Source organism: Myotis nattereri, assembly GCF_964212035.1.
Source record: "Myotis nattereri genome assembly, chromosome: 4".
In the NCBI taxonomy this organism is placed as follows: domain Eukaryota; kingdom Metazoa; phylum Chordata; class Mammalia; order Chiroptera; family Vespertilionidae; genus Myotis; species Myotis nattereri.
In genome coordinates, this window is record NC_138079.1 from 37306852 (window position 1) to 37322245 (window position 15394).

Sequence of the window (15394 nt, forward strand, 5' to 3'; positions counted from 1 at the left end):
AGAGCTAAATTTGGGGCCAACGTGTAGCAAGGGAAAATACTTTATAGCACACATTTTATATATTAAACTCACTGACTTTTTTTTACTTTCATTCCCCCCTGCCCAGATTTTTAAAAACCTGTCACTTTTCAAAATAAGAACCTACCAATTATGCTAGGTACTGTACTAACCTTTTAATATGCATTGTTGCATGTTTGTTGTTTTAAAAAGTAATACACGTGGCTTAAAAAGTTAAGTAGTGCTATAAGATTTTACACAAGCTGTTCTGGTATTTAACTTTTCTAAACATGATTATTCTATATAAAGTTTTCAAGTGCATTAAAGAAGTGCATTTAGAAGACGCACTTGTACATCTAAAATGCAATTTATCACTATTCGAATTTCTATTTTTGCTTGTTTATATTTCCGCTTTATAAAAGAAGACACTTTGTTCTCCACTGTATCCCCAGTGCCAGGAGAGCACCTGGCACAGAAGACACTGAAGAAACTTTTGTTGAATAAATATCTCCTCTAAAGTTTTCTTAGGGCAGCTTAATGCCTGCCCAGTCCCCAGCTCTCACATAAGAATAAGCTTTTTCAAGTCTTGGAATACCCGTTCATTAGCAGAGGAAGAAGAAAGCACCATAGAAAATAAACTGAAACCGAGCACAAGGAAATTCAATGGCAGTTCACCAGCTCCGCGTGGGAGGAGGCTGGATGGGGGGCTCCTGGGCTCGCGATACGACAGGGTCTCGCGGGGCTGGTCCTCTGTCTTATTGGCTGAGGCTGGGGGCGTGGCACGTAGTGCCTACCAATCAGGAGCGGCGTGTGTAGGCCCGTGCAAGGGCCGGCCTGAGAATCGGGGGTGTAGCAGGCTGGTGGAAGCTGCCAGGACCGGAGCTGAGCCGTCGCCCTTAGCGGGGAAGCGAGCGGAAGGCGCACCGGCTCGGTCGGCATCTCTCGTGCTCCTCCCTCGCTCGGGGTCCGCTGCCATGTGGGCCGCCGCGAGGTTAGCGCTGTGGCGCTGCGCCCGCGCTGCTGCCCCCGGATCGCGCGCCTATCACGGGGACGCGGTGGCCACGCTGGGCACCCAGCCCGACTCGGGCTCTGCCGTCTACCAGGTAGGCTGGGTGAGCGGCCTGGGCCGGGAGCCCGGCGAGCCTGAGTGCCCCTGCCACACCTCCGCGGGTGCCCGGCCCGCGGGACGCCGTGCTGGCCGGACTCGGAGGCAGGTGGACGCCTTGAACAGCTGCTGTTCTTTTCTCTGCGGCCTCCGTAATGATTCTGGGATGCACTAAAGGGGTGAAGATTGAAAAAAAAAATCCCAAATCAAATACATTTTAGTTTACTCTTAGCATTGGCACTGCTTTTTGTATCTTTGAAATCGGTGGTTCTCAAAACCTGGCCCAGCATTGTCAGCTGGGGAGCTTGTTGAATGCACAGCGGCCCGAAGCCCCTCCCTGGACCTTTTTGGTCTCTGGTGTTGACATGGTTAATGAACCCTGGGGGCTTGGTGGCAGCCAGTTTGGGGGATCACTGGCCGAGGACAGCTAACCTTGGAAGTTGTGCTTATCAGACTTTAAGTAGTTGGTAGTGTTAATAGAAAATATTCCACAGTATCTTTGAATGGCTTTTCTTGGAACTGGGAGCTATTCAAGGTCAAAGAAATAACTTGCAGCTTTTGAAAGCTCAGAGCTGGAAAATTTTAGTCCCATGTTATCTCTCTTTTTAAATTGATTTGAGAGAGAGGAATGGAGAGAGAGAAAAGGAAACATCGATTTGTTCCATGTATTTATGCTTCTTGTATGTGCCCTGACTGGAGTTGGAACCTCCAACGTTGGCTGGCGTGCTGGGGCAGCGCTTCAACCAACTGAGCCGCCCGGCCAGGGCTCGCATACCAACTCTTGATGTTTTTTCTCCTCTCCTCAAGGTCATCTCATGATGTGCATTTAGCCAGCATTTGCTTCACTAATGCTGCGTAGCAATCAATCCCAAGATCTTAGTGTCCGAAATAAGTATTTATTTCCTTTTTATTTAATTTATTGGGGTGACACTGGTTAGCAAAATTATGCAGGTTTTAGGTGCACAGCTCTACAACACATCTGTACACTGTATTGTGTGTTTACTACCCCAAGGCAAGTGTCTGCCCCTGTCCATCACCATTTATCCCCCTATTCCCTCCTCCATCCCCCAACCCCCACATTCAACATGCTGTTGTTGGTATCCATGAGTTTTCTTTTTCTTCTTTTTTGCTCAATCCCTCCACCCACAAGAACTTATTTTCTGCTCTTGGATCTGTGGATTGGTTGTTGCAGCTCTGGCCTGAGCAGTGCATCAGGTTAAGGTCTGTTTCTTTTTAGAATTTTTATTATTATTTATTGATGAAAGAGAGAGATTGATTTGTTGTTCCAATTATTTACGCATTCATTGCTTGTTTCTCGTATGTGCCCTGACTGGGGATGGAACCCGAAACCTTGGTGTATCAAGAGGGCTTGTTCTACTTGTTTCTTATGCTAGGACCCAGCCTGAAGGGGCAGTGGCTACCTGGGGAATGCTCCTCTCACAATGGAAGGTGGGGGCACAAGAGGAGAGTATGGCAACACTTTGTCACCCTTAAAGCCTCTGCTTGCATTTGGTACACTGTCGCATTTGCCCACATTCCTCTGGACAAAAGAAGTAATATGGACAGACTCATGGACTGTGGGGTGGGGAAGTATAATCTCACACTGAACCTTGGCAAAGGTGGGAGGGGAGGAATAATTTTGAACAAGTAATACAATTTACCTCATGGTCTAAGACTGTGGTCGGCAAACCGCGGCTCGCGAGCCACATGTGGCTCCTTGGCCCCTTGAGTGTGGCTCTTCCACAAAATACCACATGGGGGCCCGCACATACAGTGTGATTGAAACTTCGTGGCCCATGCACAGAAGTCGGTATTTTGTGGAAGAGCCACACACAAGGAACCAAAGAGCCGCATGTGCCTCGCGAGCCGCGGTTTGCCGAGCTGCAGTTTGCCGACCACTGGAGATGGTTGGTTAGGCTCCAACTATTATGTCTGAGTTCCAGAAGGACTCATCTACTTGACGACTTTTTAAGGAGTCTTTCTAAAAGTCATACTTTCTTCCTATATTTCATTGGTTAGAATTTAGTCACACAGCCACATGTCTACGCACAGGAAGGCCAGGATATGTTACTTTTCCAACTAGGCTTGTTGCCACCTTGAGTAAATAAAATTGGGATCCCATCATCAAGGAAAGTGGGAAGAATGAACATGGATAAACAGTTAATACTGTCTGCCACAGATAACAAATAGCTTGGAGAGAGTGGTTGTGTTCTTCTTAAGTTATGTTGGATGTTAAAATATTTCACTTAGGTGCAGCCGTATCTCCTGGGACCTCCATCTACAAGTAGTAAACTTTTAGTGCATAAAAACTCATAAAAAGGCAACAAAGGTAAAGCCATGCCTTGGATGGGAGATGGCACAGAGGGGTCTTGGCCACAATCCAGTTTCTCCCTGCCTAATTTTCCTGGTCGCTCATGTTAGACCAGTAATATGTACTGCCCCCTCTCACTTCTACCCACTGTGTGCTTCACACAGGCTTTGATAGTGACAGTTCTGTTTATTTACTTATTAAATATATTTTTATTGATTTCAGAGAGGAAGGAAGAGGGAGAGATAGAAACATCAGTGATGGGAGAGAATCATTGATCAACTGCCTCCTGCACGGGGCGCCCCCCACTGGGGATCGAGCTGAAACCCGGGCATGTGCCCTGACCAGGAATCCTGGTTCACAGTTTGACGCTAGACTGAGCCGTGCCGGCTAGGCAGTTTTCTTTCTTTCTTTTTTTAATGGGAGGCTAGCTTAGCTAGGGTAAAGATTACTTGCATAACCGGCTTTAGCTGCTGTTCCAAATTGGGCAACGTTATTGGCTGCAGTGATTGTACTCCTGGATTTGGATATGATTTAAATAGAGGATTACTTGTCTTTGTGTGTATGCAAATTGTTTTTCATTAGCTTTGAACCTGTAGTTTGTAAAGTTGGCAGGAGACTGGCAGGTAGGATGCCTGAGGGGGTTGGGGGTGGGGGAAAAATAATAAAAAACAAAAGGCACACAAGAATCCCATAAGCCTCTAGAATTCAGCGGTTCTCAACCTGTGGGTCGTGACCCCTTTGGGGGTCGAACAACCCTTTCACAGGGGTCACCTAAGACCATCGGAAAACACATATATAATTACATATTGTTTTTGTGATTAATCACTATGCTTTAATTATGTTCAATTTGTAACAATGAAATTGGGGGTCACCACAATATGAGGAACTGTATTAAAGGGTTGCAGCATTAGGAAGGTTGAGAACCACTGCTCTAGATTTACCAGTACAGGGGAAGAACTTGCTAAAAGACACTGTGGGGATGTATTTAGCACTATGGGAGAAATATGGGGCAAACAGAACATTTCAAGACAAAAAAGATGGTAGAACTTACATTTTAGAAAAGACTTAAGAAACATATCAGCCAATTGTGTGTATGTGGACCTTCCATAGGATCCTATTCAAATAAACAAACTGCAAAAAACAACTATATCTGACATTTGGGAAGATATCTTTATGAATTGGATATTTGAGGCTATTAATAGATTATTTTTATTTTATTTTAATTTTTTAAAATATATTTTTTACTGATTTTAGAGAAGAAGGGTGAGGGAGAGTGAGATAGAAATATCAATGATGAGAGAGAATCATTGATTGGCTGCCTCCTGCACACCCCTCTTCCCCCCACCCCACTGGGGATCAAGCCTGCAACCTGAGCATGTGCCCTTGACCGGAGTTGAAGCTGGGACCCTTCAGTCTACAGGCTGACACCTATCCACTAAGCCAAACCGGCTAAAGCAGTATTAATAGATGATTGATAGAGATAGTGATCCTCATCTTTTAGAGATTTGGAAATACTTATAGATCAGATGTTATGTCTAGGATTTTCTTCAGAATAATTTGAGGGCCATAAAGGAGACAACTTTGACCATATATGGATAATTGTTGAAGTGCATTGGGTACGTTTCATTATCTAGTCTTTTGCTTTTGTATGTTTGATAATTTCCGTGAAAGGAAGTTAACAACAATGACAACAAACCACATTAAAGTGTTGCTGAACATGATAGTGAGACCCCTCCTCTCTTTAATTTTCTGTAATGTAACCTGTCTATTCCTTTTTTCCCCAGTGCTGTTGAGTATGTCATAATGACTGGATGGACTTGCTTGGGAATTTGCTCCAAATGATATCACTGAAAACAACACATTTTTTTCAGTATTTTTTTTCTAAGATAAAAACATTAATGTTGATAGTCATTGATTGGCTGCCTCCTGTATGCCCCTTACTGGGGATCGAACCCACAACCCGGGCATGTGCCCTGACCAGAATTGAACTGTGACCTCCTGGTTCATGGGTTGACAATCAACCACTGAGCCACACTGGCAGGGCCATTTTATTCACTTTTAAATAGACAAAGGAGAATTGTTCCATGACCTCAGGAACTCTGTAGAAAATAGGAAATAATGGAACTATGTCATAAAGACTGTAAATTCATCTAATTTTTAATAGCTAGAAAGCTGTTTAGCATTGTGTCTCGTAAAGGGAATTAAATCACCAGATGTGTTAATCACATTATGAAGAACAAAATGTGTTAGCAGGTTAAACTCTGAATTTTCAAAAATAATTAGCTAAGTAAGTATTGTTTTAAAGTCATGTGCTGGTCAAACAAAACTTACAAAACAGAAGGTTGAAAAGTTAGTTTCCTCTGCCCTTTTCCACGTCTCACTGTTTATATATTTTTTGTATATCACTCTAGAAAATTTCTAAACATATAATTTTATTCTTTTTTAAACATAAAATAGGATCCACTTTTCTAAACCCTGAGCTTTTTTTTTAAAGTGTAATTTGTCAGTAAACAAGTATTTCTGCATTGGTTAGAATTTCCTCAGAATAGTTATAGATGGGTCAGAAAAAAAAGATATCATTCTAACCCTTAAAAATGAAGGAATTTATTGATTTCAGAGAGGAAGGGGGAGGGAGAGAGAGAGATAGAAACATCAATGACGAGAGAGAATCATTGATCGGCTGCTTCCTACACACCCCACACTGCGGATCGAGCCTACAAACCAGGCATGTGCCCTTGACCAGAATTGAACCTGGGACCCTTCAGTCTGCAGGCTGACGCTCTTTCCACGGAGCCAAACCAACTAGGGCTGACTTATATTTTTTAAAATAGAAAATGAAATAGAGATTAATTAAATTCAGTAGGTGTGTAAGGAAGAAAGATGTTAAAGTGAGTAGGAGTGGCCAGAAATGGTGTTGGCGATGAGATGGAACATGCACTAGGCTTTATAAGGGGTTGCGATTTGGATAGATGGACCAGAGGGGATGGTGGTGGTGAAAAGCTTGAGCAAAGCTACAGGCAGGAATTAATCTTTCCATACTACAGAATGGCCTAGCATGGAGACTACATGGATGGGCTGGCCCTGTGTGGAGATTACATGGATGGGTTTGCACGTGATATTCTTAACCCTTATCTTGGTAAAAAAGAGAATTGCTTTCTAATATTTCTCTCTTTCTTTGTTTCTGTTTTAGGAAAACTACGAACAGATGAAAGCACTAGTAAATGAACTCCATGAACGAGCACAGAAAATAAGACTAGGTACTTATTTTTTAAAAAAATATGTTTTTATTGATTTTAGAGAGGAAGGGAGAGGGAGGGAAGGACGAAGGGAGGGAGGGAGGGAGGGAGAGAGAGAAAGAGAGAGAGAGAGAAAGAGAGAGAGAGAGAAACATCGATGTTTGAGAGAACTACTGATTGGTTGCCTCCCACACATACCTGACTGGGGATCGAACCCACAACCCAGGGCCCGGACCGGGAATCTAACTGGGGACCCTCAGGTACATGGGATGCTCAGCCATCTGAGCTGCACCAGCCAGGGCGTAAACACTTATTTATTCTTCAGCTTATGCTGTTGTTAACCTAAATATAAAAGGCCAAAGTAAGAGGCAATAAGTATTTTTTTGAGATCCAAAAGAATAGCTATTCTGGAAGCACTGATTCAGGCCAAAATCCAAATAGTGTTCCAATTAGGAGATGAAGACAAGGGTATTTAGCTTTCTTAAATAGCTGAACATTTCATTAGACAAAGAGTATATTAAGTCCTGACTGGGTGGCTTGGTTGGTTGGAGCATTGTCCCATACACCAAAAGGGTTTTGGGTTCGATTCCTAGTCGGAGCATATTCTTAGGCTTCGGGTTCAGTCCTGGTCAGGGTGTGTGCTAGAGGCAACTGATCAATATTTCTCTCTCACATCTTTGTTTTCTCTCTCTTTCCCCCTCTCCCTTTCCTCTCTCTCCAAAATCAATAAAACAGATAAACTTACCCTCTGGTGAGGATTTTAAAAAAAAGAGTACATTTAAGATGAAATTCTTGGGCAACAGTGCAAATAAACATATTAAAGTACAGTTTGATCCTTCTGATCTATTGCCTTGGTTTGCTGAAAGTGTGTTATTGACATTCCCATGACCTGGAGCCCAGCAGCCCTCGAGCTGGGTGAGGTTTGGAGCACCTCTCACCTCAAGCAGCCTCAGCAGACTCTTCAATAATTGTAATTGTCTTTGTCTGGAACAACATTAGGAAACACCAAAGACATCTCTGAGTTAAGATACTAACAAAAGGGGACTTTGTAATTGCAAAAGGAAGGCGTGCAACTCTCTCCTATTTGGAGCAGCCTCAAAAGTCTATGCATCATTAGATAAGTGTTGCTTTGCTAGCATGGAAGTCATTTCTAAAATAGGTACAAATAAAGGTAGGGATTTTTCAAATTTCATGTGGCACAGTGCTAGGTATTTGTAGTAGGTATTTAATGAATGTGGTTGAGATGAGGCCATGTTTCCAATGCCCAAGTTTCAGAGAAAGTACTGTTTTATTTAAGTAATTGCTAGTGAATTCTGAAAATGTGTAATATGGATAGATTGATTTTGGTTTATTTTTTTTATTTTTTAAATTAAAAATTTCAATTACAGTTGACATTCAGTATTAGTTTTAGGTGTACAGCATAGTGGTTAGACATTTATATAACTTACAAAGTGGTCTGCATAATAAATCTGGTACCCATCTGACACCAGATCCTATATAATAAAAGGCTAATATGCAAATTGACCAAATGGCGGAACGACTGGTTGCTATGACACACACTGACCACCAGGAGGCAAATGCTCAACACAGGAGCTGCCAAGCTGCAGTGACTTGGCAACTGTGGTTCTTGGGTGACTCACCCGGAAACAGAGAGGAGGGAGCCTGATTCCAGGGTGTGTCACCCTAGAACTTCCCTCTTGCAATGGGGGACCCCTCAGGGGATGTCCGAGAGTTAGTTTTGGCCTGATCCCTGCAGACCAGGCAGAGGGACCCCACCAGTGCACGAATCCGTGCACCGGGCCTCTAGTATAGTTATAATCAAACTAGAGGCCCAGTGCGTGAAATTCATGCATGGGTGGGGTCCCTAAGCCTGGCCACTGATGAGGGCCTATTGTGGCCGTCTCGTCCAGTCCATATTGGGGCTGGGCCAGCCTGGCGGGGAGGGACAAGGGGAGGTTGGCTGTGGGAGCACACTGACCACCAGGGGGCAGCTCCTGCATTGAGCGTCTGCCCTCTGGTGGTCAGTGTGCATCATGTTGACTGGTCGTTCGGTCCTAATGGTCGCTTAGGCTTTTATATATATATATATATATATATATATATATATATATATATATATATAATACTGTAATAGGGATAGACATTAAAAAACAAACAAACAAATGCCTGTTTATTTACTTTAGAAAACTGTCAGTTTGTAAGTTGAATGAATGATTGAAAAATACGCCTTTTCTCACAGGATATGTTGAACTTTTAAAAGCTCTATATTGTGGACTAAGTGTTAAATATTTTTCTGGCATTAAGTTGTATGGAGACCTTATTATTGCATGTCAGTCTAATCTAATCCTGTTTTTATTATAGGAGGTAGTGAGAAAGCCAAAGAACGCCACACATCGAGAGGAAAACTGTTAGCCAGAGAAAGAGTCGATGGCCTTCTGGACCCAGGGTTGGTATATACCAGGGGTGGGCAAACTTTTTGACTCGAGGGCCACAATGGGTTCTTAAACTGGACCGGAGGGCCGGAACAAAAGCATGGATGGAGTGTTTGTGTGAACTGATATAAATTCAAAGTAAACATCATGACATAAAAGGGCACGGTCTTTTTTTTTTTAGTTTTATTCATTTCAAACGGGCCGATCCGGCCCGGGGGCCGTAGTTTGCCCACGGCTGGTATATACCCAAGTGCCAACTCAGTGCTTTCTATTCCAGGGGACTTTCTTAGACATCCTTGTAAGTAGATGATTTTAGATTCTGGTTCTTATTGTAAGATTCAACAACAAATGTTTATCGAGAGGCTACTATTCTAGGTGCTATTGATATGTCAGTGAACAAAATAGACAAAGATCCTTGCCTGCCTGGAGTTAACATTGCAGCAGGAGGAGTGAAAATAAATGATAAATGTCATAGTTTTATATTTTGTTAGAAGGTGGTAACTGCCACAGTAGGAAGGAAAGGTAGACTAGAGAAAGGGAGAAGATGAAGGTCGAGTTGCAGTTTTACTGTAAATGAGGTGGTTAGGATAGGTCTCATTGAGAAGGTGGCATTTGAACAAAGATTTGAAAGAGTGAAGAGAGAGAACCCTAAGCATATCTGGGGAAAGAGGGTTGCAGACAGAGGAGCAATGGCCAGTGCAGAGGCCCCGAGGTGGGAATGTGCTGGATGTTCTGATCTGCTCCAGGAGCCAGGAGACCAGTGATTGGGGTGGAGGGAGAGTAGTAGAAATGGAGTCCAATTCTGTAAGACCTTGTGGCTAGGATAAGAATTTCAGCTCTTACCTTGAGAGAAATGGGAAGTGTTTGTGGGGTCTTGAATGGGGAACTATTATGATCTATTTGACTTACGTTTGAAAAGAGTTATTCTGGCTGCTGTGTTGTGAGTGCCTGTGGGCAGCAAGGGTCGGAGCACCGAGACCAGCTCGAGAGCAATTGCAGTGATTCAAGAGAGACAGGATGGTGACTTGGACTAGGGTACTGGTAGTGGGGATGATGAGAATGTTAGTTTCTGGGTTTGTTGTCAAGACAAAGCTGATCCAACAGCGTTTCCTGAAGGATTGGATTAGGTGGATGTGGAGTTGGAGAGAAGGAAATAAAGACTCCCAAAGTATATTTTGTGTCATGCTCGCGCGCGCGCACACACACACACACACACACACTCTCTCTCTCTCTCTGGAGACAACACTGCTAATACCTAGCATATATCCATCTAGACCAGTGGTTCTCAACCTTCCTAATGCTACGACCCTTTAATACAGTTCCTCATATTGTGATGACCCCCAATTTCATTGTTACAAATTGAACATAATTAAAGCATAGTGATTAATCACAAAAACAATATGTAATTATATATGTGTTTTCCGATGGTCTTAGGTAACCCCTGTGAAAGGGTCGTTCGACCCCTAAAGGGGTTGTGACTCACAGGTTGAGAACCGCTGATCTAGACCGTTTTCAAAAATACGTGTATTAGACATAATTTTTTAAAGAAAAAATGGAATCCTACTAAATGTGGGTTTTCTAACCCCCTTTCCCTACCCCTCTCTCTATCTTAAACATTTAAGTAAGAGCTAGAATAAAACAGTGGTTAAAAACAAACAAACAAAAACTGTGGTCCCAGATTGGTTATTAAAACCCAGCTCTGCCACTGACTAGTGACTTAGACAAGTGACTTAATCTCTGTTTCAGTTTCCTCATCAGTTAATGGGCTTATAAGGATCCACCTGAGAAGGTAGTTCTTAGGAGTAAATGAGTGAGGTTTCTGAAAGTCCTAGAAGACAGCCTGGCACATAGTCAATACTACATATGTTTTAGGTGCTATGCTCTTTCTATAATAACAAACACATTTGTAAACATCTTTTAAAATAAGTGCCTAGTGTTCTATTGTATGGCTATACCATATAACCCCCAAAATTTTTACACTAGATTTTGTTTTAAATATTCTTTCTGTAGATTTTATATACAGTATGCATATTTGAAACATTGGATCATTAAAGAAAAAAATCTTTTTTCCCCCTATGTGTAACTCTTTAAATATGCTTTTTAAAAAAATGACATCAATTCAAGGAACATCCTTTCTTCCTCTCAGGTCTCCATTTCTGGAATTATCCCAGTTTGCAGGTTACCAGTTATATGATAATGAGGAGGTCCCTGCAGGTGGCATCATTACAGGCATTGGGAGAGTATCAGGGTGAGTATTCTATTTACACTCAACATCAAGGGTCAAGAACATTAACCAGGCACGGGCATCCAGCACTCACAGCTTTGCATATTAGCATGCAAGTTTTATGCTGTTGATATTATTTAGGACTGAGGCTTCCTATGCAGATTCATTCATAGAGCTTTAGAGACAAAAATCAAAGGGGGGAAAATCTTAGCTTATAGAATAGAAACCAGGAATGTCTTCAGCCAGCTCTGCAACAATGGTGAATGGCTATAGCTGCACTTTCCCTGAAGTCACAGGGCTCTGATGAGAAGGTGGAGGAACACATACCAATAACCGGCATCTGAATCAAATGTACTTGTATTGGGCTCAGAATCCAGTTGCCTGAGGTCAAAGCTGAGCTTTGCCAGTGGCTTGATCTTGGGCAAGTTATTTACTCTCTAATCCCCACTTGTGTGGTTTCCCAGGCTCCACAGGTGATCTCTTCAGATCTAGGTGATCTCTTCACATCCACTGTTTAGAGGAGTAGCTCTCCAAGTGTGGTCCTCAGGTAGCATCAGCATCACCTAAGAACTTTGTAGGAAATGTAGATTATCAGGTTTCTCAAGAGGTACTAAATGTAATCTGGAGGTGGGGCCCTGCAGTCAGTGTTCTCAAATGTTAGCATTTGAGAACCACTGTGGACTTAGGCGATCTAGTTGCTAGATGTTACATGTATTTGTATATGTTTATGTATAATCTCACATTTTCTGCAAAGTTACCATGCCAAGCACTATAGTAAACACTTCCCACTGATGAGTTGTTTCAATCTTTACCATAGCTCTGTGAGAATGGGTGTTATTATTGTCATAACTATTCTGCAAATAAGGAAACTGGGGTTTAGAGAGTAAATAACTTGCCCAAGCCACTGGCAAAGCTCACCTGTGACCTCAGGCAATTGGATTCTAAGTAGTTTCCTTAGCCTGCCATCTGTGTTCACCAGCCAGGTCCTTGTGTTATTAATGGGCTGAGGTACCCAACAAGCTGTTTTTGGTGAGAAAGGGTATTATAGATGACTCTTTGTAGTATACACTAGAGGCCTGATGCACAAAATTTGTGCAAGGGTAGGCCTTCCTTCCTCTGGCTGCTGGCACCAGCTTCCCTCTGGCACCCGGGACCCGGGCTTCCCTTGCAGCCCTGGTTTCATCTGGAAGGTTGTCCGGAAGGACGTCTGGTCTAATTAGCATATTACACTTTTATTATTATAAAACATACTGTTTTAAAGATTGCATCTGTTGTTTCTCTAAGTAAGATGAATATTATATTTTAAACTTTTGAGTTTTATAGAAAAGCATATGGCAGTAATGTTGAAAACATGATCTTTGAAAACATGAAAAATAAATAACTATTGATGGGTCAGTTTTTATTTTTGCAAATTACTTTCCTAAAAGGAAATTTGAAGGTTAATTATGAGGGATTTTCTCAGTCTTGAGACTTGAATTTTTTGGTGGGTGGGTGGGGCTAATATGAAAATTGTCCCCTCGACTGGGAGGTCCACTGGGAATTCAACTCGACCAGGGGGCGGGGCTGGCCCACCAACCGCCCGCAGCTCCTATCCCCAGTTGGCTCTGCCCAATTGGCCCTGATCGGGGCGGGCCAGAACCCACCCATGCATGAATTCATGCACCGGGCCTCCAGTTATTATTATAATTACTAGAGGCCCGGTGCACAAAAATTTGTGCACTCGGGGGGGAGGGGGGTGTCCCTCAGCCCGGCCTGTGCCCTCTCGCAGTCTGGGACCCCTCGGGAGATAACGACCTGTTGGCTTAGGCCTGCTCCCGGGTGGCAGAGGGCAGGCCCAATCCCTAGGGTGCAGCCCCTGGTTGGGCTCAGAGCAGGGCCAATTGGGGAATTGGGGCGCCGCCCCCTGTCATGCACAGAGCAGGGCGGATTGGGAGGTTGCTATGCCACCCTCAGTCATGCTCAGGGTAGGGCCGATTGGGGGGTTGGGGCACCACCCCCTGTCACACACACAGCCGCAGGGCAATCGGGGTTTGGGCGCTGCCCCCTGTCACACTGATCCAGATGCCGGGAGGCCTCTCAGCTCCGCTGATCCCAGTGCTGGGAGGCATATTACCCTTTTACTATATAGAATAGAGGCCTGGTGCATGGGTGGGGGCCGGCTGGTTTGCCCTGAAGGGTGTCCTGGATCAGGGTGGGGGTCCCCACTGGGGTGCCTGGCCAGCCTGGATGAGGGGATGATGGCTGTTTGCAGCTGGTCACACACCCTTCAGGGTGGGGGTCCCCACTGGGGTGCCTGGCCAGTCTGGGTGAGGGGCTGAGGGCTATTTTCAGGCTGGGACTGAAGCTCCCAACTGCTCCTTTTTTTCTTTTTTTTTTTTTATTCTGGGCCAGCTTTAGCTCTGAGGCTCCAGCTCTTAGGCCTCCACTCCTGAAAGCAGGTATCTGGTTTGTTTCGGTTCTCGAAACTCTGTATCAACTCCAGCTCTGAGATCCCAGCCGGCTGAAAGCTGGTTTCTGGGCGTCTATATTTGTTACAATGTTTGAAACTGCAGGCTCAGAGGCCGGCAAGGCAGGCAGGGACCGTTGGTTTTCTCCGTCACTGAAGCAAGCAAGCCTCATGTTAGTTTCAAGCTGCTGGCCGCCATCTTGGCTGACAGTTAATTTGCATATTGCCCTGATTAGCCAATGGGAAGGGTAGCGGTCGTACGCCAATTACCATGTTTCTCTTTTATTAGTGTAGATTTTTTTAGGACCCTTTCATTCAGATAACCATTATGAAATGTTGATTAGGTTGTTAGTTTTTCACTACTAATATAAGACTGATGACTCTTGTTAAAAGTGATCATTTTCCATTATATAAATGAATATGTGAACTGTGATTAAAGCTTGCTTTTATATCTTTAGATTGCCTACTAATAACAGTCATTGGTCGTAGGTACTAGAAGTTGAAGATGGCATAGGAGTATCTTGGAGTGTTTTGTAATTGTCCTTTAATTGTGAATAAATAAATCTCTCATATTCTCTTTCCAATGAAATTTCTGCCTTTCAGAGTAGAATGTGTGATTGCTGCCAATGATGCTACTGTTAAAGGTGGTACCTACTACCCAGTGACTGTAAAAAAACATTTACGGGCACAAGAAATTGCACTGCAAAACAGGCTCCCCTGCATCTACTTGGGCAAGTAACTATTTTTAGCTGGTAAAATATTTTACTGTTTATATGACATTATCAATGAGTGTTTTAAAAAACTATTGGTTTCTCCCACAATTTACAAAAGAAATGCATGTTTTGGCTGGGAAATCTGGGAGAAAATGTAAATAAGAACTACCCATAATAACATCACTGAGGAATAACCTCTGACAGTATTTTGGTTTATGCCAATTTTTTCTCTTAACGTGTGTGCTTTTTTTCCTTCTAGACTAGCATATTTTGTTTTTCTGTTAACCCTAATGGGTTCAAACTATGAAAAAATAATAGCTAATATATTTTGATTTCTTGAGTGTGAATTACTATGTTAAATGCTTGAGTGTGTATATAGTTTTTTTAAAAAAATTATTGATTCTAATCCTGGCCAGTGTGGCTTAGTTGGCTGGGTGTCATCCTGTGCACCAAAAGGTTGCTGGTTTGACTCCTGGTCAGGGCACATGCCTAGATTGCAGGCTTGATCCCCGGTTTGGGGTGTACAGGAGACAGCCGATCGTTGTTTCTCTCTCGCATCTATGTTTCTCTCTCTCTCCCCCTCTTCTTCTCTCTTTAAAAAAAATCAATAACCTATTTAAAAATTTTATTGATTTGAGAGAGAGAGCGACACATTGGTTTTTTGGTGCTACTTATTTATGCATTCATTGGTTGATTCTTGTGTATGTTCCCTGATTGGGGATTGAACCCACAAGCCATATCGGGACAATGCTTCAACCAATTGAGCTACCCAGCCAGGCCTTGTATGTATATAACTTGAGCAGATAAAATTTAAAGAAATTTAATTTTAATTTTTTTATAATTTATTTTTATTTTTCAATTACAGTCAACAAACAATATTATATATTAGTTTCAGGTCTACAGCATAGTGATTCAACATTTATATGCCTT

At 43.0% G+C, this 15394-nt stretch overlaps 1 protein-coding gene across 2 annotated transcripts in view; it reads left to right on the plus strand.

The window, feature by feature from the left end:
- The first annotated feature begins 802 nt into the window (after positions 1-802).
- Positions 803-15394, plus strand: part of MCCC2 (methylcrotonyl-CoA carboxylase subunit 2) — a 59254-nt gene continuing 44662 nt past the window's right edge. For both annotated transcript variants that reach the window (XM_081090040.1, XM_081090041.1), the window contains exons 1-5: positions 803-1100; positions 6604-6670; positions 9011-9095; positions 11228-11329; positions 14355-14482. In XM_081090040.1, the coding sequence (XP_080946166.1) occupies positions 972-1100; positions 6604-6670; positions 9011-9095; positions 11228-11329; positions 14355-14482 (511 nt within the window). In that variant the 5' untranslated portion in view covers positions 803-971. The remainder of the gene's footprint in view (positions 1101-6603; positions 6671-9010; positions 9096-11227; positions 11330-14354; positions 14483-15394) is intronic.